Here is a 27,268-nt window from a genome sequence, read left to right on the forward strand (position 1 = left end):
GTCCTGGGAGTGTTTGATGGGGACAGTGTAGTAGGAATTTTAGTCCATATTTAACCATTTTCTGACCTTGATCCTATCCTCAGGATAAACCTCCTTCCATTTCAATGAGACAATGTAGAAATGTCAGAGACATGGGTGGAATGAACCAGACAATCGATTACTTACCTATAACAAGGTGTGATACTGATGAACATGAGTACAATGAGTTAGCAATGTTAGACCACATGAAAACCACACTCAGGATGGAGACAGCAGTGGGTTAGTGAGTTTAATATCATGTGTGTTTCACAGGGGAACATTGCTAGGTGATGAGGGAGAGGGAGCAGCCTGCAATACATCGGTTACACAGACAGGAGGTGCTGCACACACAGAGGATCTCGAGGTGATCCAAAGAGAGGGTCATTGATATCGTTTAGTGCCAGCTGGGCTGGGATCATTCCATGCCGGCCACAGCCTATTAGAGCAAGAAAGCAGAACAGAGACGCCGTCTCTCTCAACCACACTCTCTCTGACATTCTCTGCACCAGTTCCCAGTCCGGTCACACCTTTCCCCTACACTCCCCCCACCGCCCCCCCCACTCCCCCAGGCATGGCCAACATGCCCAGCCATATTATTCTCTCTTCTCCTGCTGTAGGAGTGATCCCCTCCTCCCTCCTATCCCCAACCCTCCGTTGGGGCCTCTTTCATCAGAATAAACAGGTCTGGCTTTTGAACTGTGGGGGGCATCACTGCTGAGTTGATGTCCTGTCCTTGGCTGATTTTCCACCCACGCCCTCCTCCGTACACCCCCCGCACTTCCGCTCCCCATCCCCCAAACCCCTCCCCTCCTGCCCAACTTGGCAAGCCCCCCAAATCATCCACCATACCGCCCCCCCCCCCCAACAGATGTTCCCTCCCTCCACACCCTCTCCACTGCAAGCACTGAGCTTCTTACCTGCCCCTCCACCCATCCTCTACCTGCACCCCCCACCCCCTCACATATATGCACTTGGCTGAAAGCAGGCGTCACAGCAATGCAGGTGACCTCTGTAAGCAGGGGCAAGTAAAGCGAAGGAGAAAGGTTGTCGGATCAGACTTACCACTGGCGATATATTGCTCTGGAGGAGGAGGAGGAGCAGTTGGTGAAGAGGGAAAAAGGAGAGTTATTGAAGAAAACATCAGTAAATTCCACAGAGCAATTGCCACGTAGACAGAGAACCGAACACTGAGCCCCTGCTAGCCAGAGTCTTGGCAAACCCTATCACCCAGAAAGAGCAAGGCAGCAGGTACCCCTGGGAATAGCTGGAAGCTCCCATCTAATCCACGTTGACTTGGAAATCCCTCCTGGCTGGATTTAAAGATCCCAGGACAATATTATAAAAAACAACAAGCATCTCCTTCCCGGGACCAACATTTTAAAACATCGCTGATCTCATATTCATTAGGCTCACTATCATATTTCAGCATGACTTGATTTATTATTATTAGCATAGAATAAAAATATTCCTTCTTGCGCGATAAAGCATATTCTTCATAGAGAAGGAAAGGAGAGAGTGCAGAATGTAGTGTTATATCATAGTTAGAGTGTAGAGAAAAATTAACAATGCGAGGTAGGTCCATTCAAAAGTCTGACAGCAGCAGGGAAGAAGCTGTTCTTGAGTCGGCTGGTACGTGACCTCAAGACTTTTGTATCTTTTTCCCCGATGGAAGAAGGTGGAAGAGAGAATGTCCGGGATGCGAGGGGTCCTTAATTATGCCGGTTCCTTTGCCAAGGCAGCGGGAAATGTAGACAGAGTCAATGGATGGGAGGCTGGTTTGCGTGATGGATTGGGCTACATTCACAACCTTTTGTAGTTTCTTGCGGTCTTGGGCAGAGCAGGAGCCCATACCAAGCTGTGATACACCCAGAAAGAATGCTTTCTATGGTGCACCTGTAAAAGTTGGTGAGAGTCATAGCTGACATACCAAATTTCCTTAGTCTTCTGAGGAAATCGAGGCGTTGCTGGGCTTTCTTAACTGTAGTGTCAGCATGAGGGTTATTTGGCTTTGTGGGAGCTTACTGTGCATAAATTGACTGCTGCGTTCCCTACAATAATCAGGCCATTGGCTGTAAAGCGCTTTGGAATGAGATGATGAAAGGTGCTACATAAATGCAAGTCACCCCCCCACATTAGTAACGCCGCTCAAAAGGAATTTGTTGACTATGAGGCAATTGGAACTCGTGGCGACATGCTACACACATCTACTCTCTAATTTAAATTGTCGCTTGTTCCTGTCTTACCGGAGGTGATCCAGGCAGGCATTGACATGTCCCTGTATCTCTTTATCCTTCTCGTAAACCTCCAACAGGGCGATGGCCTCCTCGTGGTTTTGACAGTAAGTGTTGTACATGTCTTCCAGTTCACTCCTGAAGGAAAGGAACACATGACCTGCACAGGGAGAGAAACAACAAAGAACCCCTTGTCAATCTGGTGGATTGGGTATTTCTACATTTCATCCATGAATGGTGATGAATGAAGTGAATCACTCCAACATCAAAGCCTCTAGTTTAGTGCACTGAATAGTTTAAGTGAGAGTCTTGATGAAAAGAGAGACGTGCTGTCAAAGTTTTTCATCCTGCACTCATCAGGACAAACACAAGAACACCAAATTTCAAAGAGCAATTTAGATACAGGAATAAAGGATACTGACTGGCTGGTAAGTTGACTTTGCTTAGCCTAATTGTGTGGTAGGCAGATTGTTTCTGGAGCAAAGTCTATGTATGAATTTTTGTGTCGTGTGATGCCGACATTGGATGTCACAGAAACATAGAAAGTAGAAGGAGGAGTAGGCCATTCGGCCCTTGGTAACTTGCTGCACCATTCAGTTTGATCATGGATGAGCATCAAATTCAATGTCCTGATTCCCCCCTTCAAATGATAGCCTGATCGAAACAACTGCTTGTAATAGGCAGCCTGCACTCCCAAAACATCTACTGGCCTTTGACAAAGTGCAAAATCGTCCAGAGGAGTATTTTTTTCATTCAGAGGGTATTGTGTGTTTGGACCAAGTTGCCAGAGGTAGTATAGGCAGGTACAATTTTGTCCTTTAAAAAGTGTGTAGATAGTTACGTGGTTAAGGTGGGTATAGAGGGATCTGGGCCAAACGCAGGCAATTGGGACTAGCTCAGTGGTAAAAACTGGGCAGCATGGACAAGTTGGGCTGAAGGGTCTGTTTTCATGTTGTAAATCTCTAAGACTCTGGTGTGGGTTGAGGGAGGGACCCGAACAACACGACGTAACCTGAAAATGAGAGGGTTATGTCAGGAATTCTGGAACTTTCTCCCTCAAAGAGCTGCTGATGCTGGGGTCAACTCAACATTTCAGATCTGAGGGAGTTACATCTTGTTGGCTGGGGATATGAAGGGTTACGGTGGAGGAATGAGAATTCCATCCGGATAATCACATGCCGTTAGTGAATAGCCTCCTTCTGTTCCAAAGTGAGTTGGTTTGGGGAGGGAGGGAGGGGGGAGGGGGGAGGGAGGGAGTTACATCATTGACCCCATGCTGTCACGGCTATGAGAGGGTTATGTTGAAGTGAATCGAGATTGTACCTATACTGTCCGTGTATTCCAGTTCACTGAGCAGTCGCTTGGAAACTTCGATCACTGTTTGGATGTTTCCAAAGAGAGCGTCACAATCCACCTGCTGTAACTGAGAACAGACAAAAACCCTTAATCTGGGCAGCCTGGCAACCTCCACCTACCCTCCCCTTCCATCACTCACACCCCCCCACCATTCCGTCATACACTGGGATGGTGCGCCGCGCTGTCAGAGGGTCGGTGCCGAGGGAGCGCCGCACTGTCAGAGGGCCGGTGCCGAGGGAGCGCCGCGCTGTCAGAGGGTCGGTGCCGAGGGAGCGCCGCGCTGTCAGAGGGTCGGTGCCGAGGGAGCGCCGCGCTGTCAGAGGGTCGGTGCCGAGGGAGCGCCGCGCTGTCAGAGGGTCGGTGCCGAGGGAGCGCCGCGCTGTCAGAGGGTCGGTGCCGAGGGAGCGCCGTGAGACAGCCATGCTAAGCATGCTATTGTGACAGTTTTGAGTTTGGGTGTTGATGGAGCTGTGTCCATCCAGGACCACGTTCCCACTTGAATGTTGACTGACAGGCAAGGCTGAGTGAGTATTGAGCCGCACCCTCCCCCTCACAAGGAGCTATCTCCCCCAACGCCCCCCTCTGTCCACTCCCCCCTCTCCCACCTGTTTGTTCTGTAGTGGGATCAGCACTTTGTCCACACACATCTCCAGGTCTTTAATGTAATCAGCCTCTGTCTGTAGCAACTCTTCAATGACCTTTGCCCTCTTCTCCATCATCTTCTGCTCAGGGTTCTCTGCTGTGATTGGTGATGGCTCCAGGGGCGTGTGGTCAGTAGATAAAACAGTCATGTCTAGAAAAGAGGAAATCCAGCAGAGTTACTGAACAGTGCTAATTTCACATCAGGAGAATGGAGAACATTCTCCCAGAGTCCCACACTTCCAAATTCCCACTTCTGTGTTCAACGCCCAACTCCTGCCTCTCTCAACCTCCAGAACAGCCAACTTTTACAGATGCACCATAGAAAGCTTTCTTTCTGGTTGTATCGCAGCTTGGTCTGGGCTCCTGCTCTGCCCAAGACCACAGGGAACTACAAAAGATTGCAAATGTAGCCCAGTCTATCACTCAAACCAGCCTCCCATCCATTGACTCTGTCTACACTTCCCGCTGCCTCGGAAAAGCAGCCAGTGTAATTAAGGACCCCACGCACCCCGGACATTCTCTCTTTCACCTTCTTCCGCCAGGAAAAAGGTACAAAAGTCTGAGGTCACGTACCGACTGACTCAAGAACAGCTTCTTCCCTGCTGCTGTCAGACTTTTGAATGGACCTACCTCGCACTAAGCTGATCTTTCCCTGCACCCTAGCTATGACTGTAACACTACATTCTGCACTCTCTCCTTTCCTTCTCTATGAACAGTATGCTTTGTCTTTAGAGCATGCAAGGAACAGTACTTCTCTCTGTATACAAATACATGTGACAGTAATAAATCAAATCAAATCAAAAATCAAAGCCAATGAAGTCTTTAAGTGTGGAATTAGGAAACTCATGGTTAATTTGTGCACAGCAAGATCCCATATACAGCAGTGTGCTTGATAGATTCTTGATTAATGGGGGGGGGGGGTGTGAATGTTTATCAGGGCGGGGTCGGCTGGAACGTGGGGTTGAGTTTACAATCAGATTAGCTGCGATATTATTGAATGGCAGAGCAGGCTCGAGGGGCCGAGTGGCCTCCTACTCCCTAGTGCCATGGGATCTTTCACACCGAGGGGGCGGCATTCCCCCGGCGCCCCACCCAGGGGGTGGCGTTCCCCCCAGCGCCCCGCCCAGGGGGCGGCGTTCCCCCCCAAAGAGTGCTTTGGCACATCCCGACAGTATGAATGTGCGAGGGAAATGCGAGGCTTTGTCTCACTTGGTGAATTAATTACCAGCTGCTTTGATGCCCAGGGTTTCTAGAATCTTCCATCAATGTAAAAAACTGCAAGCGGGGTCGAGGTGTGGGGGTGGGGGAAGGTAACTCCATATTGGGTTGGTGATCTGTGAGTGATTGTACCCTGGAGTTCCGGTGAAGAGCTATAACTCACGGCCAAAATAAACCGGGAGGCTGGGATTCTGGGAAAGAGGGGAATTCCAGCTGGTGTGTCTGCCCCGAACATTCCGGCTATCCCAGCTGTGGGGTACGCTGTGCTCGCAATCAGGATCAGCAGCGAGGGCCACCACAGTTGAACGTCCTGCCAAAACTAGTGTTCATCTTCCAGAACAAGTCTCAAGCCAAACGGCATTCACGAAAGAAATCATAGAATCCCTACAGTGCAGGAGGCCATTCAGCCCATTGAGTCTTTACAGGCCACAATCCCACCCAGGCCTATTCCTGTAACCCCACATTTACCCTGCAAATCCCCCAACACTAAGGTCAATTTAGCACGGCCAATCCATCTAAACTGTACACATTTGGACTGTGGGAGGAAACCAGAGCACCTGGAGGAAACCCACGCAGACATGGGGGGAACATGCAAACTCCACACAGTCACCCCCAGGCCAGAATTGAACCCGGGTCCCTGGCGCTGTGAGGCAGCAGCACTGACCACCACGCTGTGCCTGATGCTCATTCATACTGTCAGGATGTGTCAAAGCACTTTACTTTTCTGAAGAATCGCAGTGACTCTCGGCTCTGTTCAAACACAGCAGCCAGTGAGAGTGAGACCACAAAGTTAACTCGGAGTCTGACCCACAGCAGACACTCATTAATTCAATGTTTAACCGGACATTCGGGGGCGAGGGGAGGGGGAGAGGCAGAGGAGAAATGGGAGGGAGGGAGTGGGCAGGCAGAGAGAATGAAGGAATAGAGCAGACAAAGCAAAGAGATCGATTTTGAAAAAGGAGGGAGAAAGAAAGAGAAAGAGAGAGGGGATGAAATAGAAGACAAACAGTTCCAGGTGGTCACGAGCAGAGACCATACAGCACACACACAGCAATCTGCCAGAGTCTGCTCACTCTCTGAACTGTGAGACATTTCTATCCCAATGCCCCCTCTTCAAATCTCGTCACTCCCCCTGCAGAACAGGCTCTGTCCATACACCCAGAGACTGTCAAACCCCCAACCAATCTCCCCCTGCACTGCCTGTAACCTCCTCTTGAAGGGAAGTCTCGTGGCTATTGCTGTAACTTGAAGGAAATACAACAGAAGACACAGTGATTTTAAACTGTAAATCTCGGGACACCAATCCTTCAGCAGATTAAATCCCATGAACAATATGTCGGCATCTAATCCTGTTACTGCCCGCAAGTCTCACAAGGCCCTTTAATCCACAGCGAGGAGAGCAACTCACCCCCCTGGCTCGGGGTGAGGGGAGGAGAGCGACTCGCACCCCCCCCCCCGGCTCGGGGCGAGGGGAGGAGAGTTACTCACCGTGCTGTAGAACTGAACAAGTTCACCTTTGTTTTTTGCAGCTGTTGAACCTCAAACGGTCCCGAGATTCCACAGCACAGAGCTGGTGAACCCACTGCTGCTACATCACCGTGTATTAGTGATGAACTCCAGCATAATGGAGCGCTCCCTGTGGGAATTCATCTCACCAAGGGCTGTAGTTCTAAAGACCTGTGTCCCAGAACTTGCCCCTCGCCAAGCTGCTCCAGCACAGCTACCAGGCTGGCATCCTCCTGGCAGTATGGGGCATTGCCCAGGTATGTCCTGTACACAAGAAACAGGACAAATCCAACCCAACCAATGATCACCCCATCAATCTACCAGCACCTTCTCAGCAATAACCTGCTCACGGACGCTCAGTTCACCAGGGTCACTCAGCTCCTGACCCCATTCCATGTTTGGGCCAAGGTTGTAATTTAGAAAAATGAGGGGAGATTGAGGTCTACAAGACCATGAAAGGTATGGATAAAATAGACACGGAGCGGATGCTTCCTCTCGTGGGACATTCTAGGACGAGAGGTCATAGTCTTAGGATAAGGGGCAGCAAATTTAAAACAGAGTCGAGAAGCTACTTCTCCCAAAGGATTGTGAATCCGTGGAATTCGCTCCCCCAAAGGATTATAGGAAGAAGGTAGCAAAATGGGGATGAGGAGCATATCAGCCAATGATCGAATAGCGGAGCTGACTTGATGGGCTGAATGGTCTAATTCAGCTCCTATATCTTATGAGCCTCTGAAAAGAGCTGAATTGCAGAGATGAGGTGAGGGTGATTGTCTTTTGACATCAAGGCAGCATTTGACCAAGTGTGGCATCAAGGAGCCCTAACAAAACTGGAGTCAATGGGAATCAGGGAGAAGTCTCTGCTGGTTGGAGTCCTATCAGGCACAATGAAAGATGGTTGCGGTGATTGGAGATCAATCATCTCAGCTCCAGAATATCACTGCAGGAGTTCCACAGGGTAGTGTCTGAGGCCCAACCACCTTCAGCTGCTTCATCAATGAACTTTCTTCCATCATAAGATGAGGATCGGAGATATTTGCTGATGATGGCACAATTTTCAGTCACATTCGCAACTGCTCAGATACTGAAGTGGTCCATGCTCAAACGCAGCAAGACCTGTACAATATCCAGGCTTGGGGTTGACAGTTGGCAAGTAACATTTGTGCCACACAAGTGCCAGGCGATGCCCATCACCAACAAGAGAAAATCTGATCACCTCTCCTTAACATTCAATGGCATTACCATCGCTGAATCCCACACTAACAACATCCTGGGGAGTTACCATTGACCAGGGACTGAATTGGACTAGTTACTGTGGCTACCAAAGCATGTCAAAGGCTAGGGACCCTGCCACGAGCAACTCACCTCCTGATTCCCCAAAGCCTGTCCACCATCTACAAGGCACAAGTCAGGTGTGGGATGGAATACTCCCCACTCACCTGGATGGGTGCAGCTTGCTGTGCTGGTACTATATAAATGCACACTTGTTGTTGTTGCAATGCCAATCTGTGAGAACAGCAGAGAATGGGGATCAAAGTTACTACCTGAGGGAGCGGCACCCAAACAAAAACAGGTTAAGACTTGGTTTCCTCCCCTCGGGAACTAATGGAACCAGTTCCACAGGAAGCGTCTCTTTCTGGAGAACAGGGCGGGTGTGCAGAGGAAGGTAAGTATGAAGCAAGGTGAGGAGTGGGTGGCAATGGGAATGTGCACTCGTATCCGCTGCCAGTTTAGGTGTACAGCGGGTATGAGCCTGCTTACTGCTGCCAGGCTGTTTGAGGGGAGGAAGGGGTTTAAAACTGCTCCTCCTTCGAAACCTCAATCTGGGAGAGAAATGCTTGGAAACACGAGATCTCTCCGCTCACCGAGACATTTTACAGCACAGAAACAGGCCATCTCACTGCCGTTTATACTCCACACAAACCACTCCCCACCACAGGCTTGATCACAGCCCATCAACAAATCAGCTTATCATCACAACCCAGTCCAAGGCCGGCATCTCCACCTCATCAACAACGTGCGTTAGTAACACAGAACAGTTACAGTGCAGAAGGAGGCTATTCAGCCCACTGTGTTTCTGCTGGCTCTCCAAAAGAAGAAAATTACAGCACAGGAACAGGCCCTTCGGCCCGCCAAGCCTGCACCGAAACAATTCGCCCAGTGTCACTCTCCTGCCTCCTCCCCGTAATCCCTGTACACTCTTCATTTTTGAAAACAATCCTACAGTCCACCCCATGCTCTCAGACAGTGCATCCCAGATCCTAACCACTCACTGTGTGAATCTGTCTCCACTCTACTCTCAGACAGTACATTCCAGATCCTAACCACTCACTATGCGGATCTGTCTCCACCACGCTCTCAGACAGTACATTCCAGATCCTAACCATTCACTCTGTGACAAAGTTTAAACTCATTCACCACTGTTTCTTTCACCAAGCACAATCTGTGCCTCCCTCGTTCTTGATCCCTCCACCCATGGGCAGCACAGTGGCACACTGGTTAGCACTGCTACCTCGCAGTGCCAGGGACCCGGGTTCAATTCTGGCCTCGGGTGACTGTGTGGAGTTTGCACATTCTCCCGGTGTCCGCGTGGGTTTCCTTGGGTGCTTCCATTTCCTCCAACTGTCCAAAGATGTGCGAATTAGGTTGACTGGCCATGCTAAATTGCCCCTTAGTGTCAGGGGGACTAGCTAGGGTAAATGCATGGGGTTATGGGGATAGGACCTGGGTGGGATTGTGGTCGGTGCAGACTCGATGGGCCAAATGGCCTCTTCTGTATTCTATGAACACAATACATAGTAAGAAGCTGTTCCCACTGTGTTCAGAGCCCTCGTGGTTCTGTATACTTCTATCAAATCCTCTCCTAACCTTCTTTTATCCAATGAAAACACTCCTAACTTTACCACTCTATTCACGTAACTGAATTTCCTCATCCCTGGAATCATTGTTGTGATTCTTTTCTGCACCCATACTGTACTAAAACCTCTCAAGATGCTTCACAGGAGTATAGTAAAGCACAATGAGCCACATAACAACAGAAAGGTTCTAAGGAGCAGCGGGGAGGAGGGAATTCCAGGATTTAGGATACAGGCAACTGGAGGCCAATGGTGGAGTGATAAAAATTCGGGATATTCAAGAGACTGGAATTGGAGAAGTTCAGATGTATCGGAGGGTTGTAGGGCTGGAGGAGATTATAGAGATAAGGACGGATTGAAAGACCACGAGGAATTGGAAAACCAGGATGCAAATCTTAAAAGGGATATTGCCGGACTGGGAGCCAATGTGGGCCAGTGAGCCTGTACAGGATTGATAGGAAGACGGCATTTACTGTGAGCTGGTGTATATGATGTGGAGATGCCAGCACTGGGCTGGGGTAAGCACAGTAAGAAGTCTCACACACACACAAGCTTTCAGATCACTGCTCCTGCATCAGGTGATGGGAGCTGTGTTCACAGACAGGGCACATATAGACACAAACTCAACTTACAAAATAATGGTTGGAATGCGAGTCTTTACAGGTAATCAAGTCTTAAAAGTACAGACAATGTGAGTGGGGAGAGGGTTAAGCACAGGTTAAAGATGTGTATTGTCTCCACCCAAGACAGCTAGTGAGGTTTTGCAAGCCCAGACAAGTAGTGGGGGTTACAGATCGTGTGACATGAACCCAAGATCCCAGTTGAGACCGTCCTCATGCGTACAGAACTTGGCTGTCCTCATTAATGGGTTCATTGATGAAGACAAGCATCTCGCCAAGGCCATCCCCACACTCCCACTTCTTGCCTCCAAACAACCGCACAACCTCAAACAGACCATTGTCCGCAGTAAACTACCCAGCCTTCAGGAGAACAGTGACCATGACACCACACAACCCTGCCACAGCAACCTCTGCAAGACATGCCAGATCATCGACATGGATACCATCATCACACGTGAGAACACCATCCACCAGGTACATGGTACATACTCTTGCAACTCGGCCAACATTGTCTACCTGATACGCTGCAGGAAAGGATGTCCCGGGGCATGGTATATTGGGGAGACCATGCAGACGCAATGACAACGGATGAATGAACACCACTCAACAATCACCAGCTAGGAGTGTTCTCTTCCTGTTGGGGAACACTTCAGCAGTCGCAGGCATTCAGCCTCTGATCTTCGGGTAAGTTCTCCAAGGCGGCCTTCATAACACATGACAACGCAGAATCGCTGAGCAGAGACTGATAGCCAAGTTACGCACATGAGGACGGCCTCAACCAGGATCTTGGGTTCATGTCACACTATCTGTGAGCCCCACGACATGCCTGGACTTGCAAAATCTCACTAAATGTCCTCGCTGGAGGCAATACACATCTCTTTAACCTGTGCTTAATCCTCTCTCCACTCACATTGTCTGTACTTTTAAGACTTGATTACCTGTAAAGACTCGCATTCCAACCATTATCTTGTAAATTGAGTTTGTGTCTATATATGCCCTGTCTGTGAACACAACACCTCACTCACCTGATGAAGGGGCAGTGCTCTGAAAGCTAGTGGCTTGAGCTACCAAATAAACCTGTTGGACTTTAACCTGGTGTTGTGAGATTTCTTACTGAGCTAGTGTACAGGTAGCAGTCAAATTCTCTCTCCAGTTGTTTCTTCACGCTTTCCCGTAAATGTTTCTATGCTACTTAACTCAACTTTTAAAAATTCATTCAAGGGATGTGGGCATCACTGGCAAGGTCAGTATTTGTTGTCCATCCTTATTTGCCTTTGAACTGAGTGGCTTGTTGGACCATTTCAGAGGGCAGTTAGAGTGAACCACAATGTGGGTCTGGAGTCACATGTAGGCCAGACCAGGTAAGGATGCCAGATTTCCTTCCCTAAAGGACATTAGTGAACCAGAAGGGTTTTGCCGACAATCGACAATGGTTTCATGGTCACCATGGGTGTCCAGATCACCGACAACCTGTCCTGATCCCCCCCATGCTGACACTAGTTAAAAAAGCCCACCAACACCTCTACTTTCTCGGAAATTTGGTATGTCAGCTATGACTCTCGCCAACTTTTACAGATGCACCATAGAAAGCATTCTTCCTGGTTGTATCATAGCTTGGTCTGGGCTCCTGCTCTGCCTAAGACCGCAAGGAACTACAAAAGGGTGGTGAATGTAGCCCAATCCATCGCGCAAACCAGCCTCCCATCCATTGACTCTGTCTACACTCCCCACTGCCCTGGCAAAGCAGCCAGCATAATTAAGGACCCCACGCACCCCGGACATTCTCTCTTCCACCTTCTTCTGTCGGGAAAAAGATGCAGAAGTCTGAGGTCACGTACCGACCGACTCAAGAACAGTTTCTTCCCTGTTGTTGTCAGACTTTTGAGTGGACCTGCCTTGCATTAAGTTGATCTTTCTCTACACCCTAATTGTGACTGTAACACTATATTCTGCACTCTCTTGTTTCCTTCTCTATGAACAGTATGCTGTGTCCGTATAACGCACAAGAAACAATACTTTTCACTGTATGCTAATACAAATCAAATCATGGAGGCTAGTTCTAGATTTCACATTTATTAATTGAATGCTAGCCTAGCCAGGGCACCCATGGAGGAATTTGAATAAATTGAGTTCTACCAGTTTCGGTGATGGGATTTGAACCCCTTACCAGATAATTAGACTAGGACTCTGGATTATTAACCCACTGTTGTTACCACTACACCACTGTGGCAGCAAGTTCCATATTCTCACCAGTCTCTGGATAAAGATATGATGAATGCAGTTTATTGGGAGAGAGTGAGCGCAATGGAGGGCTTGAGGGGTCAGGGGAAAAGAGTGTGAGGGGGAGGGAAGTGGAGCATTCATTGAAGGTGAGGGGAGTTGCCAACCCTTGCCTTAGGTATTTGGATATTAAACACTAATAGACTGGGCACTAAGATGAGGCAATCGATGGGGGGGAGGGGGCGGGGATAATCATTGTTGGGGAGCTGGCATTAAACTATATTCACTTGTTATGGAATATAATGGGGATGGGATGGGGAGGGGAAAGGCTGTTTGACAAAGAGCTGAGAATGACTTGTTGATTATTCCCAGAGTTTAATGGCCAGCTTTCTTCGGAGGGTGAGAATTGGAGAGGTTCCCTCTCCTCAGATCCTGTTCCCCTTCATTTCAAAACTCCCATCCTCCCCCTCCCATCTCCATGATGTTCAATAGCAATGAAACAAGCCTCAATTTCTCTCTCCTTGCTGTAGAATCCCTGCAGTGCAGAGAGGGGCCATTCGGCCCACTGAGTCTGCACTGACATATCATCATACCTAGGCCGTATTCCTGTAACCCCATATATTTACCTGGCACGGTGACACAGTGGATAGCATTGCTGCCTCACAGCAATGTAGGTTAGGGGGATTAGTAGAATCCTACAGTGCAAAAGGAGACCATTCAGCCCATCAAGTCTGCACTGACCACAATCCCACCCAGGCCCTAACCCCATAACACCGTGCATTTACCCTAGCTTGTCCCCATGACACCAAGGGACAACTTAGCATGCCCAATCCACACATCTTTTGCACAGTGGGAGGAACTGGAGGAAACCCACGCAGACACGGGAAGAACATGCAGTCTCTGCACAGACTATGACCCAAGGTTAGAATCGAACCCGGCACTGCAACAAGTCCTGTCCCTCGGTCACCCCTCTGACCCCTGACCGCCACTGGGTCCTGGTTAAAGCAACAGGCCAATGTTAAAATCCCATCCTTGTATTCAAATCTCGCCTTGGCCTCTCCCTATCTGGGAGATCGCCAATCCTACACTCCACAGAGATATCATCACTCCTCTAACCCTGGCACTTGATCACCTGCAACTTGGATCACTCCAACACTGATGGCCAGGCCTGCCCGGATGATACTGAGATTTCTGGAGTTGCAGAGAGTGATGAAGATTGTCCGAGAATACAGCAGGATGTAGATAGGCTGGAAAATTGGGCAGAGAAATGGCAGATGGAATTTAATCTGGACAAACGTGAGGTGATGCATTTTGATAGATCCAATGCAGGTGGGAGCTATAAAATAAATGGCAGAACATCAGGAGCAGAGAGAGAGAGATCTGGGAGAACAGGAACAGATCCTTAAAAGTGGTGAAGAAAGCATATGGCACACTTGCCTTCATTGGACAGGGCATTGGGTACAAAACTTGGCAAATTATGTTACATTTATACAAAACATTGGTTAAGCCACATTTGGAATACTGTGCCCAATTCTAGTCACCCACACTACCAGAGGGAAGTGGAGGCTTTGGAGGGAGTGTTGAAAAGATTTACCAGGATGTTGCCTGGAATGGAGGGTATTAACTGTGAGGAGAGACTGAATAAACTGGGATTGTTCTCTCTGGAAAGATGGAGGCTGCGGGTATAGACGTTATGAGGGGTACAGATGGAGGCTGCGGGTATAGACGTTATGAGGGGTACAGATGGAGGCTGCGGGTATAGACGTTATGAGGGGTACAGATGGAGGCTGCGGGTATAGACGTTATGAGGGGTACGGATAAGGTGAACAGTTGGAAGCTTTTTCCCAGGGTGGAAATGACGATTACAAGGATGTGCAGATGCCGGCGCTGGACTGGGGCGGACACAGTTAGAAGTTGCACAAAACCAGGTTAAAAGTCCAACAGGTTTATTTGGTGTCATTTACAAGGGTGCACAAGTTCAAGGTAAGGCGGCGGGGGAAGGAGATGTGTGGGGAAAGTTTATTTTTACACAGAGCCTGGAATGCACTGCCAAGTGAGGCAGTCGAGGCAGATATGTTAGCGACATTTAAAACTTATCTGGATAGACACACGAACAGACGGGGAATAGAGGGATACAAGCGGTTGGTCCAGATTGGACAATGTGATCGGTGCAGGCTTGGAGGGGCCTGTTCCTGTACTGTACTTTGTTCAAACTCTGGAATTTCCTCCGTAAACCTCTTTTACCCATTACCTCACTCTCTTTAAGACTCTCTTCAAAATCTACCTTCTTGACTAAGCTTTTGGACACCTGCCAAATATCTCCTTAAGTGGCTTCTATGAATCATCCTGGGACAGTTTCTTGCACTAAAGGTGCTATGTAAATGCAAATTATTGTTGCGGTTCTTTTCATCTGGGACCCTGACAAGGCGCCGAGTGCAAGTGGCAGCTCCCACACGCTCAGTATCCATGACAACGACAGGCGGTTTCTGTCTCGTCTACCTTCACTGATACTCCTGCTGTCAGGGAGATTAACCACCTTGTGAGTCACTGAAACTGTAAACCAGTTCATTCTCCTCCTCCACACAGATTGTCATTCTTAAGAGATTGTTATTCTTTCCTTCCTCATTCTAACCTCGCAGTTTCACTGTTCCCAGCCTCAGTCAGTGACACGGGGCTGAGTCACACCCAGAGGAGAAGTCCAGCCTCCAGTTCCCAGGCCAGACTGTTTACAACCCTCAATCATAGAACCCCGACATTCAGCCCATCGAGTCTACACTGGCTCTCCGACACAGCATCTCACCCAACCCGTAACCCCACACAGCTACCCTGCTAATTCCCCAAACGGACACATCTTGGAACACTACGGGGCAACTTACTATGGCCAATCCACATAATCCGCACACCTTTGGACTGCGGGAGGAAACCCACGCAGGCACGGGGAGAATGTGCAGATTCCGCTTAGATGTTCGTGCCAGACTGGACTCAAATCTGGGTCCCTGGCGCTGTGAGTTAACAGTGCTAACCACTGTGCCACCCTATATCACAGACACAGACACACACAGACACAGACACACACAGACACACACAGACACACACAGACACACACACACAGACACACAGACAGACACAGACACACACACAGACACAGACACACACACACACAGACACACACACACACACAGACACACACACACACAGACCTTGCCAGAATTGACATTTCTGATCAATAATCACTGATTTCTACTCAACCGTGTGCTTGTGTGAAGGTGTACACACGAGCATTACGTGCATATGTGTACACGAGTGGGTACTGGGAATGGGCCAGGATTGTGAGGTTTGTCAGCCAGGTTTCCCAGTTGTCGGGAAACTGCTACAATCCATTGTTAAGGAAGTAATAGCAGGACATTTGGAAAGTCAAAAGCAATCCATTAGAATCAACATGGTTTCTGAAGGGTAAATTGTGTTTGACTAATTTTCTGGAGTCCTTCGAAGATGTAACGAGTCAAGTGGATAATCCTATGGATGTAGAACATCTGGACTTCAGAAAGGCATTTGCTAAGGTGACACACAAAGTTAATACACAAAATAAGGTCATGTGGGGTAATTTACTACTTGGAAAGAAGACTGGCTAACTGACAAAAGGCAGTGTTTCGGGATAAATGGGTCTTTTTCTGGTTTGCAATATGTAACTCATGACGGGGGCCACAGGGTTTGGTCCTCAGGCCCCAGCTATTTACAATCTATATTAATAACTTGGATGCAGGGGTAGAATGTACTATTGCCAAATTTGCAGGTGAGACTAAAACCAGTAGAATAGGAAGTTGCAACAAAGGAATAAAGTTGCAAATGGATATAGATATATGTTAGGTGAGAGGGCCAAAATTCAGCAGATGGAATTTAACCTGAATATGTATGAGGTTATCCAATTTGGGCATAAAAATAAGAAGGCAACTAAACAGAAAGGGGATTCAAGCTGCTTTGGTGCAGAGGGATCTGGGCGTCCTTGTGTATGAATCACAGAAAGTTAGTACGCAGGTGCAGCAGGTAATAAGGAAGGCAGACAGAAGTTTGGCATTTATAGTTAATGGAATAGCATATAAAAGTAGGGAAATGTTACGGCATATTTTAGTCCCTTACTTGAGGAAGAATGTAAATGCATTCGAGGCAGTTCACTCGGTTATTCCAGGAATGAGAGATATGTCTTATGGAGAGAGATCGAGCAGTTTGGGCTGATACTGACCGGAGTTTACAAGAGTTAAGAGGAGATTTAGGGGAGCTTTATAAGATGCTGAAGGGGATTCCCAGGATTGATATAGAGCTGATGTTTCCCCTTGTTGGGCATTCTAGAACAAGGGGCCATAGTTTCAGGCTGGGGGGGTGGGGCGAGGGGGGTGCGTGGTGCGGGGGGGGGGCAGATTTAAAAAAGAGAAATGAGGAGGAATGACTCCATTCAAAAGGGTGGTGAATCTGTGGAATTCTCTACTCCAGAGTGCAGTGGACACTGGGACAAATTTAAGGAGGACGTAGACAGATTTTTAAATTAGTAACAGGGTGAAGGGTTGTCCTGAACAGGCAGGAAGATGGAGATGAGATCAGCCGTGATCGTACAGAACGGCAGAGCAGGTTCGAGGGGCCGAATGGCCTTCTCCTGCTTCTCACGTTTCCTACAGTTCAATATCCGTTTGCTCTCAAAGACAACGCAAAGGCAGAAAGGAGGAATGGCTGTCCACAAACATGAAGTAGAGATTCCATACCCCCCACCCCATCTGCATGGCCCCACACCCTCCCCATGCCCACTCCCCCCCACCCCACCCTCTCCCCCTGCTATGACCAAACTCTCTGTGCTCCAATCCCTCAATAAAATCAAACCTTCTCACGAGTCTGGCTATCATCCACCTTGTTCACAGAGCTCAGTGTCCAATCTGTACAGTGACACTGAAACAGAGAGAGTGCTGAAAGAACTCAGCACTTCTCGTTGCTGCTATCTGTGCAGAGAAATGCTATGATGTGGAGATGCCAGCGTTGGACTGGGCAAAAACACAGCAAGAAGTCTCAAAAAACCAGGTTAAAGACCAACAGGTTCACTTGGCAGCACAAGCCACAAACTTTCGGAGTGCTGTCCCTTCATCAGGTGAGTGGGAGCCATTTGTGAACACGACTCCCATTCACCTGATGAAGGAGCAGTGCTCTGAAAGCTTGTGCTATCACATAAAACTGTTGGACTTTAACCTGGTGTTGTGAGACTTCTTAGAGAAATGTTGCCAGACCTGTTGCGTATTTCCAACACTTTGTTTTTATTTCACATCCGCTGCGGTATTTTGCTGTTATTATTTCGCTCTGCACCATACCGTGTTGTTAGAGATCAAATCTGGGCAATGAGCTTGGAGCAAAGCACTCACCGAATAGAATATACAACAAACACACTCATATAGATAGTGAGGCTACAACAGATAGTCAGAACCTGCAGTGAGTAACCACATCTCCTGACTCCCCAAAAGTCCACCATCGACAAGACAAGTCAGGAATGAGATGGAATACTCCCCACTTGCCTGGATTGGGCACAGCTCCAACAACACTCAATAAACTCAACACCATCCAGGACAAAGCAGCCCCGCTTGTTGGCATCCCATCCACAAACATTCACTCCAACTACTGACAGCGAACAGTGACAGCCGTGTGCACCATCTACAAGAGGCATTGCAGCAATTCACCAAGGTTCCTCAGACAGCACCTTCCAAACCCATGACCCTACCGTCTAGAAGGATAAGGGCAACAGATACCTGGGAACACCACAACCTGCAACTTCCCCTCCAAGCCACTCACCATTCTAACTTGGAAATATATCGTCATTCCTTAAGGTCATAAGATATAGGAGCAGAATTAGGCCACTCGGCCCATCGCGTCTATTCCACCATTCAATCATGGTTGATTTTTTTTTCATCCTCATTCTCCTGCCTTTTCCCATAACTCCTGATCCCCTTATTCATCAAGAACCTATCTATCTCTGCCTTAAAGACACTCAATGATCTGGCCCCCACAGCCTTCTGCGGCAAAGAGTTCCACAGATTCCCCATTCTCTGGCTGAAGAAATTTCTCCTCATCTCTGTTTTAAAGGATCGTTCCTTTAGCCTGAGGTTGTGCCCTCTGGCTCTAGTTTTTCCAATTAATGTAAACATCCTCTCCATGTCCACTCATTCCAGGCCTCACAGTATCCTGTATGTTTCAATAAGATCCCCCCCTCATCCTTCCAAACTCCAATGAATACAGAACCAGAGTCCTCAAACCATTCCTCATATGACAAGCTCTTCATTCCAGGGATCATTCTTCCTTCACTGTCACTAGGTCAAAATCCTGGAACTCCCTCCTTAACTGTGCTGTGGGTGTACCTACGCCACATGGAATGCTGCGGTTCAAGGCAGCTCACAACCATCTTGATTTGATTTGGTGTGTCACAGTGAAAAGTATTGTTTCTTGCACGCTATACAAATAAAGCATACCATTCATAGGGAAGGAAAGGAGAGAGTGCAGAACGTAGTGTTACAGTCATAGCTAGGGTGCAGAGAAAGATCAACTTAATGTACAAGATTGAATTAAAGCATTGTTAAGAGAGTTTAAAACAGTTAGAATGAAGTTTCAGAAGCAAATGAGAATAAAAGATTGAATTAGAGGGTATATTGGGCACAGCTTGCAAGAAAGCCCCTCGCTCTGGTGCCATCTTGTCCGTCTCAGAGGAAATGAGGGATGGGTAATAAATACTCACAATACCAGGTTAAAGTCCAACAGGTTTATTTAGAATCACGAGCTTTGGGAGAACCTGTTCCTTTATCACTCACCTGATGAAGGAGCAGCCCTCCGAAAGCTCGTGATTCCAAATAAACCTGTTGGACTTTAACCTGGTGTTGTGAGACTGACTGCGCCCACCCCAGTCCAACGCCTGCATTTTCACATCACAATCAATGCCGGCACAGCCAGTGACACTCAGTCCACAAACAAGGAAAAACAACAGTAAATTCCAAAGAAGAGCCGTACGGACCTGAAACATTGGCCGAAATTTTACCATCCTGTCCAAGTCAGGGATCAGAGCGGGCTAGGGGCAGACCACAGAATGGCCCGCTGACCTCAGGAGGGATGAGTGAGGTTGTAAAATCCCGCTCGTTAATTCTTGTTTCACTCTCCACAGATGCTGCCAGACCTGCTGAGATTTTCCAGTATTTTCAGTTTCCATTTCCGATCTCCAGCGTCCGTAGTATTTTGCTCCAGTTATAGTCAGTCATTCACGGTGCGTTATGCAAAACATTCTCTCTCTCAATCCCGGCCTCCTCAGACGAAGCCAAGTGTTGGATCATTTCACTCACTCGTGCCTACAATAGAACTGGAATCTGAGGACTGAACAGTCTCTGGGAGCTGACAGTGAGCTGCCGATCCACACAGCCTGACGATCTGATACAGGGTCTGACTCATGAGGAGCAGGGGCTGAGTGAGACCGCTGGCTGGTTAACCATGATGTTCATCGCACTGAATAAAGCAAGGATCTTGCATCGCTGCTGTGCCTTCAGAACATTCAAAAATACTCTGCTTTGCTGCCAATGGAAGACCTTCTGAAGGGAAGTGTGGTCATTGTTGTTCATGAGAAACAAGGCAGCCAATCTGTACACAGTAAGATCCCATAAACAGAAAGGCGATCCATCACCCAATCATCTTGTGAAGGAATGTTGATTGACAAATAAATCTTGCCCCAGATCCCAGGAGAACTCCTCCGCTTGTCCAATAGTGACTGTGGAATTTTTACCTCCACCTCCAAGGGCAACAGAATTTCAGATTAGTATGTTATCTGAATGATGGCACCTCTGACAATGCAGCACTCCCTCAGTGCTGCAGTGGGAGCACTGGCTCAAGCCTTTGAAGTGGGACTTGAACCCACAACCTTCCGGCTCAGAGGCAAGAGAGCACTCCCTGAGCCACGGCTCAAAAGGTCTTGAATGTAGCCCAGTCCATCACGCAAACCAGCCTCTGACTCTGTCTACACCTCCCGCTGCCTCGGAAAAGCAGCCGGCATAATCAAGGACCCTACACATCCCGGACGTTCTCCCTTCCACCCGGAAAAAAATACAAAAGTCTGAGGTCACATACAAACCGACTCAAGAACAGCTTCTTCCCCGCTGCCGTCAGACTTTTGAATGAACCTACCTCGCACTACGTTGATCTTTCTCTATACCCTAGCTATGACTGTAACACTACATTCTGCACTCTCTGTTTCCTTCTCTATGAATGGTAAGCTTTGTCTGTATAGCGCAAGAAACAATACTTTTCACTGTGTGTTAATACATGTGACAATAATAAATCAAATCAAATCATCCTGAGGCCTGCGGGGGGTGGGGGGGCAGTACTGACCATCCTGAGGCCAGGGGAGGGGCGGTACTGACCATCCTGAAGCCGGGGGGGTGGGGTGCGGGGCGGTGGTGGTTAAGAAGCTTTGGAGAGTGGGGGGAGTGGGGCAGGGGTTGTGGTGAGAGCTCTGGGGGGAGGGAGGGGAGAGTTCTGGGGGTTGGGGACAGTTCCGGGATGGCGGGGAGGGGGGGTGAGAGAGGTGTGGGGAGAGTTTGGCGGGGGTGTGGGGAGAGTTCGGGGGGGGGGATGGAAGGGGGCAGGCCGGCAGCAATGGTTTAAAACTCTGTCGTGATGTGGAGATGCCGGCGTGGGACTGGGGTAAACACGGTAAAAAAAATCTGACAACACCAGGTTTAAGTCCAACCCATTTATTTGATAGTAAACTCACAAGCTTTCGGGGTTAGCCCCTTCGTCAGGTCGACTTAAAGCTGGTGTTGTCAGACTTTTTACTTAAAATTCCGTCGCCAACCACAAAGCTGAGGGCGGAGGAACAAGACAGACGGATTACACGGTTGCCGGGAGACAGGAGGAATTCAGTAAAAAGTAGATGGAAGCAGATTTGTTTGGACAAAGATTGGGATAAAGGAAAGGGAGGGAGGGGGTGGGGAGGTTAGCTGCCCCCCTCCTCACTGCAACACACAAAATAGATACTCCCCCCCCCACACATACACCCACTGACACACCAACGCACACAGAAACCTTTACAGACGCTCCCCCTCACCCCACAGACAGATACACACCTCGCTATCTTTCTCTTACCTGGTGTGAATCATGCCCCAGTTGGTTTGAGTTGAATTCTCCTGTTCCACACTATCCAGACTCCCAGTCTCTCCTATTCTCAGACTGTAATGATGTGCAAAGCTGTGGGTTTTTTTTTGTACTGGTGACTGTCTTAGGAACGGGTACCTCCCCCACCACCCCCACCTCTCCCTGGCCTCAAACACAAGCCACTTTTGGAGAGGTTACATTAGCATTTGAATGAATGGGAAGTCAGTGAGAGACAGAGCGATCACCATGGAGCAGAAACTGAGGCTGGACAGAGCTGCGGAAAACCTGGAGTTCAGAACCTCCAGGCAGAGTGGAGGAGAAATTCATCCATTAATCCTCACTTCCCCCACTCCACGGCCCCCCCTCCAAAACCCCCGGGCCTTGGGGGTGATCACCACCCCTCCCCACAGCCCCCACCCCTTTCTGCCCCCTTCCCCCACACCTTGGGGTGATTAACCAGACCTCGCCTCAGGGTAATCCCTCCCCCACGCCTCAGACCAAATGGGAATATGCTGGAAAATCTCAGCGGGTCTGGCAAAGCTTTGTCAGGGGGTCGTCTGGACTCGAAACGTCAGCTCTTTTCTCTCCTTACAGAGACTGCCAGACCTGCTGAGATTTTCCAGCATTCTCTCTTTTGGTTTCAGATTCCAGCATCCGCAGTAGTTTGCTCTTATCTATTTTTCCCCCAGGCCTCAGGATGGTCACTACCCCCCCTCCCCAGGCCTCAGGATGGTCACTGTCCCCCCCAGGCCTCAGGATGGTCACTGTCCCCCCCACCCCAGGCCTCAGGATGGTCACTACCCCCCCCCACCCCAGGCCTCAGGATGGTCACTGTCCCCCCCACCCCAGGCCTCAGGATGGTCACTACCCCCCCCACCCCGCCCCAGGCCTCAGGATGGTCACCGGCTCCCCCCCACCCCCAAAAGGCCTCACAATGCTCCCCACCCCCCCAGGCCTCACGATGGTCAGTAGCCCCTAACAGGCCTCAGGATGTTCACTACCCCCCACCCCCACCTCCCAGGCCCCAGCATTTACCACTCCCCACAGGCCCCAGGATCACCGTTCATTGAGGGTCTCTAACCCGGTCACCAAAACCACATATCCGAACGCAATCCCTCTCCGGGACACCCCAGATTTGGATTCCAAGATGCCCAATCCTGTCCTCGCTCGCCGTGTCCTCCCTGACCTTCGCTGACTCCCTCGGGGCCTTGTTTTTAAAATTCTCACCCTTGCGTTTAAATCCCTCCATGGCCTTGCCCTCTCCTCTTCACTGTAACTCCTCCCTGTCCCCCCCCCCCCACTCCTCACTCCCTCCCCCGTAACTCACTCCGAGCCTCTCTGTGATTTAATCATTGCTGCTGTAAAGCCGGGTTATAGGAGCTGTACAAACAGAACATGGGGGGTTGGCCGTGTCTTAAACTGGGACAGCAAAACAAAAGAAACTCGCAATGATATAGCGCCCTGCAACACCTGAGCGAGTACCTCTGAAGTGTGGTCACCACCTAATGCAGAAAACACAGCAGCCCAAATGCACAGCAAGATCCCACAAGGGGCAATTAAGTAAATGATCTTTCGATGGGTTTTAGCTTGGGGGAAAATCAGGAAGAACTTCCTTTCTCTTTTGCTAAACAGTAGCTGTGGGATCTTCTACATCTGCCCGAGAGAGGAGTGGGGATCCTTAACATTTCACCTGAGAGACAGCGCCTCTAACAGTGCAGCACATCCCTCGGCACAGCACTGAGAGTGTCAGCTTCAGAGCCAATAGCTCCCATGGTGTAGGGGATCACAACGCCTACAGCACAGACTCCAGTTCCAGATTTTATCGTCCACTTGATATCTCACCCTTTGAATTCCAGACAGATCTCTAGTGGTTTCACACAATCACCTCAGATCCTTCCAGAGAAGCACAGAATTCAAACCGGTTTGACATGGTGTAACAAGCCTGAGAAAACAGTTTCCACTGACAGAGAGTTTGACACTATGGTAAAGTGAGAGGCAGGAATCCAGATTCGATTATAGTGCTGAGCGCAGCTCGTTATACACCGAACACAGACCAATACAGCACAGGAACAGGCCCTTCGGCCCACAACGTTCAGCCAAACAGGATGCCAAATTAAGCTTAGGGTGAAGCTGGAACGGGGAGGCATAACCTCAAAATAAAGGGGGAGCAGATTTAGGACTGAGTTCTTCACACAAAGCGTTGTGAATCTGTGGAATTCTCTGCCCAGTGAAGCAGTTGAGGCTCCCTCATTGAATGTTTTTAAGGCAAGGATAGATACATTTTTGAACAGTAAAGGAATTAAGGGTAATGGTGAGTGGACAGTCCACGAAAAGATCAGCCATAAAATCATCATCTATTACAGCTTACTATCTGATTCCAGCTTCTCTGCTGTTTGGCCATTCACACATTCTCTCTGTGGGCTGCCATTAGCAGCCTTTCTCCTGGTTTCTGTGGCTATGGCTCATCTTTCATTCCCTCCCCCTGCAGTATAAACATCTCCCACTTTCTATGTCTTTTAGCTTTGACAAAAGGGTCATCTGAATTTGAAAGGCCAGTTCTTTTCTCTCCTTACAGATTGCTGCCAGACCTGCTGAGATTTTCCAGCGTTTTCTCTTTTGGTAAAAGATCAGCCATGATCTTATTGAATGGCAGAGCAGACTCCAGAGGCCAGATGGCCCACTCCTGCTCCTAGTTCTTAATCCCTTCCGCCTGCCCTGCGTCCATATCCCCCAATTCCTTGCATATTATCTAAAAGCCCCTTAAACGCCCCTATGGTATCTGCCTGCACCACCATCCCTGGCAGCATGTTCCAGACACCCACCACCCTCTGTGTAAAACACTTGCCCCTCACATCTCCTTTGAACTTTCCTCCTCAGCTAAGTGCATACCCCCTAGTTTTAGACATTTTAACTTCAAAATAAACCTTCAGAAATGTCAGCCCAACACTAAACGCATCCATCAACCTCAACAACCTTAATCAGCCAGGGGTCAATGTGCCACCCACACACCACTGGCTCAGAATCCTGGCGTACGCTCTCAGCGCAGTGCTGTGGGAGTGCTGCATTGTCAGGTCCCCCCACACCGACACCATAGTTAAGAAAGCCCACCGACGCCTCTAATTTCTCAGAAGACGAAGGAAATTTGGCATGTCAGCTACGACTCTCACCAACTCTTTCTGGGTGTATCACAGCTTGGTCTGGGCTCCTGCTCTGTCCAAGACCGCAAAGGACTACAAAAGGTCATGAATGTAGCCCAATCCATCACACAAACCAGCCACCCATCCACTTCCTGCTGCCTGGGCAAAGCAGCCAGCATAATTAAAGGACCCCATGCACCCCAGACATTCTGTCTTCCACCTTCTTCTGACAGGAAAAAGATACAAAAGTCTGACATCGCGTACCAACCGACTCAAGAACAGTTTCTTCCCTGCTGCTGGCAGACTTTTAAATGGACTTACCTCACATTAATTTGATCTTTTTCTACACCCTAGCTGTGACTGTAACACTACATTTTGTACTCGTTTCCTTCTCTACGAACAGTATGCTTTGTCTGTATAGCACGCAAGAAACAATACTTTTCACTGTACATTAATACATGTGACAATAATAAATCAATCAAATCAAAATCACATCACTGTCAGGCATACACTCTCGGTGCAGTACTGTGGGAGTGCTGCACTGTCAGCCTATCCCCTATCAGATGAACCATCAAACTGATCCCTGTAGATTCCCTCCCAGAAACGTAAAAGATCCCATGACACTAATTTCGAAGACCAGGGGAGTTTCCCCCGATGTCCCGGCCATTATTTATCCTTCAATCGACACCAGATAAACTGGTCATCATCCTGTTACTGTTTGTGGGATCTTAACATAATAACATAACATAACATAACATAAGAAATAGGAGCAGGAGTAGGCCAACTAGCCCTTCGAGCCTGCCCCGCCATTCAATAAGATCATGGCTGATCTGTCGTGGCTCAGTTCCACTTTCCCGCCCTCTCCCCATAACCCTTAATCCCCTCTCTTATCAAAAACCCATCAACCCCCGTCTTAAAAATATTTAGCGAGGCAGCCTCCACCACTTCAACGGGCAGAGAATTCCAGAGATTCACCACCCTTTGAGTGAAGAAGTTCCTCCTCAACTCCGTTCTAAACCGCCCCCACTTTATCTTGAGGCTGTGTCCCCTAGTCCTACTATCCTTTCTGAGCGGGAAGAGTCTCTCCAACTCTATCCTATCCATCCCATTCATCATCTTATACGTCTCAATGAGATCTCCCCTCATTCTTCTAAACTCTAACGAGTACAAGCCTAATTTATTCAGCCTCGCCTCATAGCTCAACCCCCTCAACTCCGGCATCAGCCTAGTAAACCTCCTCTGCACTCCCTCCAAGGCCAAAATATCCTTGTGTAAGTACGGCGCCCAAAACTGCACACAGTACTCCAGCTGCGCCCTCACCAATGCCCTATACAGCCGCAGCAAGACCTCCCTACTTTTATATTCAATCCCCCTCGTGATGAAGGCCAGCATCCCATTCGCCTTCCTGACCACCTGCTGCACCTGCAGGCTGGGTTTTTGCGACTCATGCACAAGGACCCCGAGGTCCCTCTGCACCGTCGCCTGCTGCAGTTTTTCGCCACGTAAGTAATAATCCTTCCTACCATTATTCCTACCAAAGTGGACCACCTCGCACTTGCCAACATTAAATTCCATTTGCCATTTCCTGGCCCATTCACCCAGCCTATCTAGATCCTTCTGTAGACTCTCCCCACCCTCCGCGCAATTTGCCTTTCCACCAATTTTGGTGTCATCAGCAAATTTCGACACCCTACACTCGGTTCCCTCCTCCAGATCATCTGTATAAATGGTAAATAGCTGAGGCCCCAGCACCGACCCCTGGGGCACTCCACTAGTCACCATCCGCCAATCCGAATAGCACCCATTGACCCCCACTCTCTGCCTCCTATTTGACAACCAGTCCTCTATCCACGCTTTGTATCAGTTGGCAGTCTAGAGTGACTACATTTCAAATATCTTTCATTGGTTGGAAAGGGCTTTGGGCCATTGAGGATGGGACAGGTGCTACAGAAATACAAGTCTTTCCTTTTTTTTATTTGCATGGTCAGATTTCACAGAATCCTACATTGCAGAAAGCCATTCGGCCCATTGACTCTACAATGACTATCCAACAGAGCATCCCACCCAGCTCCTGTCCCTGTAACCCCACACATGTTCCCCACTAATCACCCCAATCTACATGTCTTTCAACACTAAGGGAGAATTTAGCATGGCCAATCCACCTAACCCGCACATCTTTTGGATTGTGAGAGGAAACCGGAGCACCCGGAGAAAACCCACGCAGACATGGGGAGAATGTGCAGACTCCACACAGACAGTGACCCAAGCCAGGAATCAAACCCTGCTCCCTGGTGCTGCGAGGCAGCAGT

At 48.9% G+C, this 27,268-nt stretch overlaps 1 protein-coding gene across 4 annotated transcripts in view; it reads right to left on the bottom strand.

The window, feature by feature from the left end:
• dnmbp (dynamin binding protein) overlaps nucleotides 1–27,268 on the bottom strand; it is a 110,419-nt gene that overhangs the window by 18,706 nt on the left and 64,445 nt on the right. For 2 of the 4 annotated variants that reach the window (XM_080205965.1, XM_080205966.1), the window contains 4 exons: nucleotides 4,211–4,398; nucleotides 3,573–3,672; nucleotides 2,262–2,409; nucleotides 1,081–1,098 (listed from right to left, as the gene is read on the bottom strand). In XM_080205965.1, coding sequence (XP_080062091.1) covers nucleotides 1,081–1,098; nucleotides 2,262–2,409; nucleotides 3,573–3,672; nucleotides 4,211–4,398 — 454 coding nt within the window. Of the gene's footprint in view, nucleotides 1–1,080; nucleotides 1,099–2,261; nucleotides 2,410–3,572; nucleotides 3,673–4,210; nucleotides 4,399–21,813; nucleotides 21,839–27,268 lie in introns of those variants that run through there. The other 2 variants (XM_080205968.1, XM_080205967.1) reach the window with 2 other exon arrangements.

Source organism: Carcharhinus amblyrhynchos, chromosome 17, assembly GCF_965287045.1.
Source record: "Carcharhinus amblyrhynchos chromosome 17, sCarAmb.v2.hapA, whole genome shotgun sequence".
Taxonomy (NCBI): domain Eukaryota; kingdom Metazoa; phylum Chordata; class Chondrichthyes; order Carcharhiniformes; family Carcharhinidae; genus Carcharhinus; species Carcharhinus amblyrhynchos.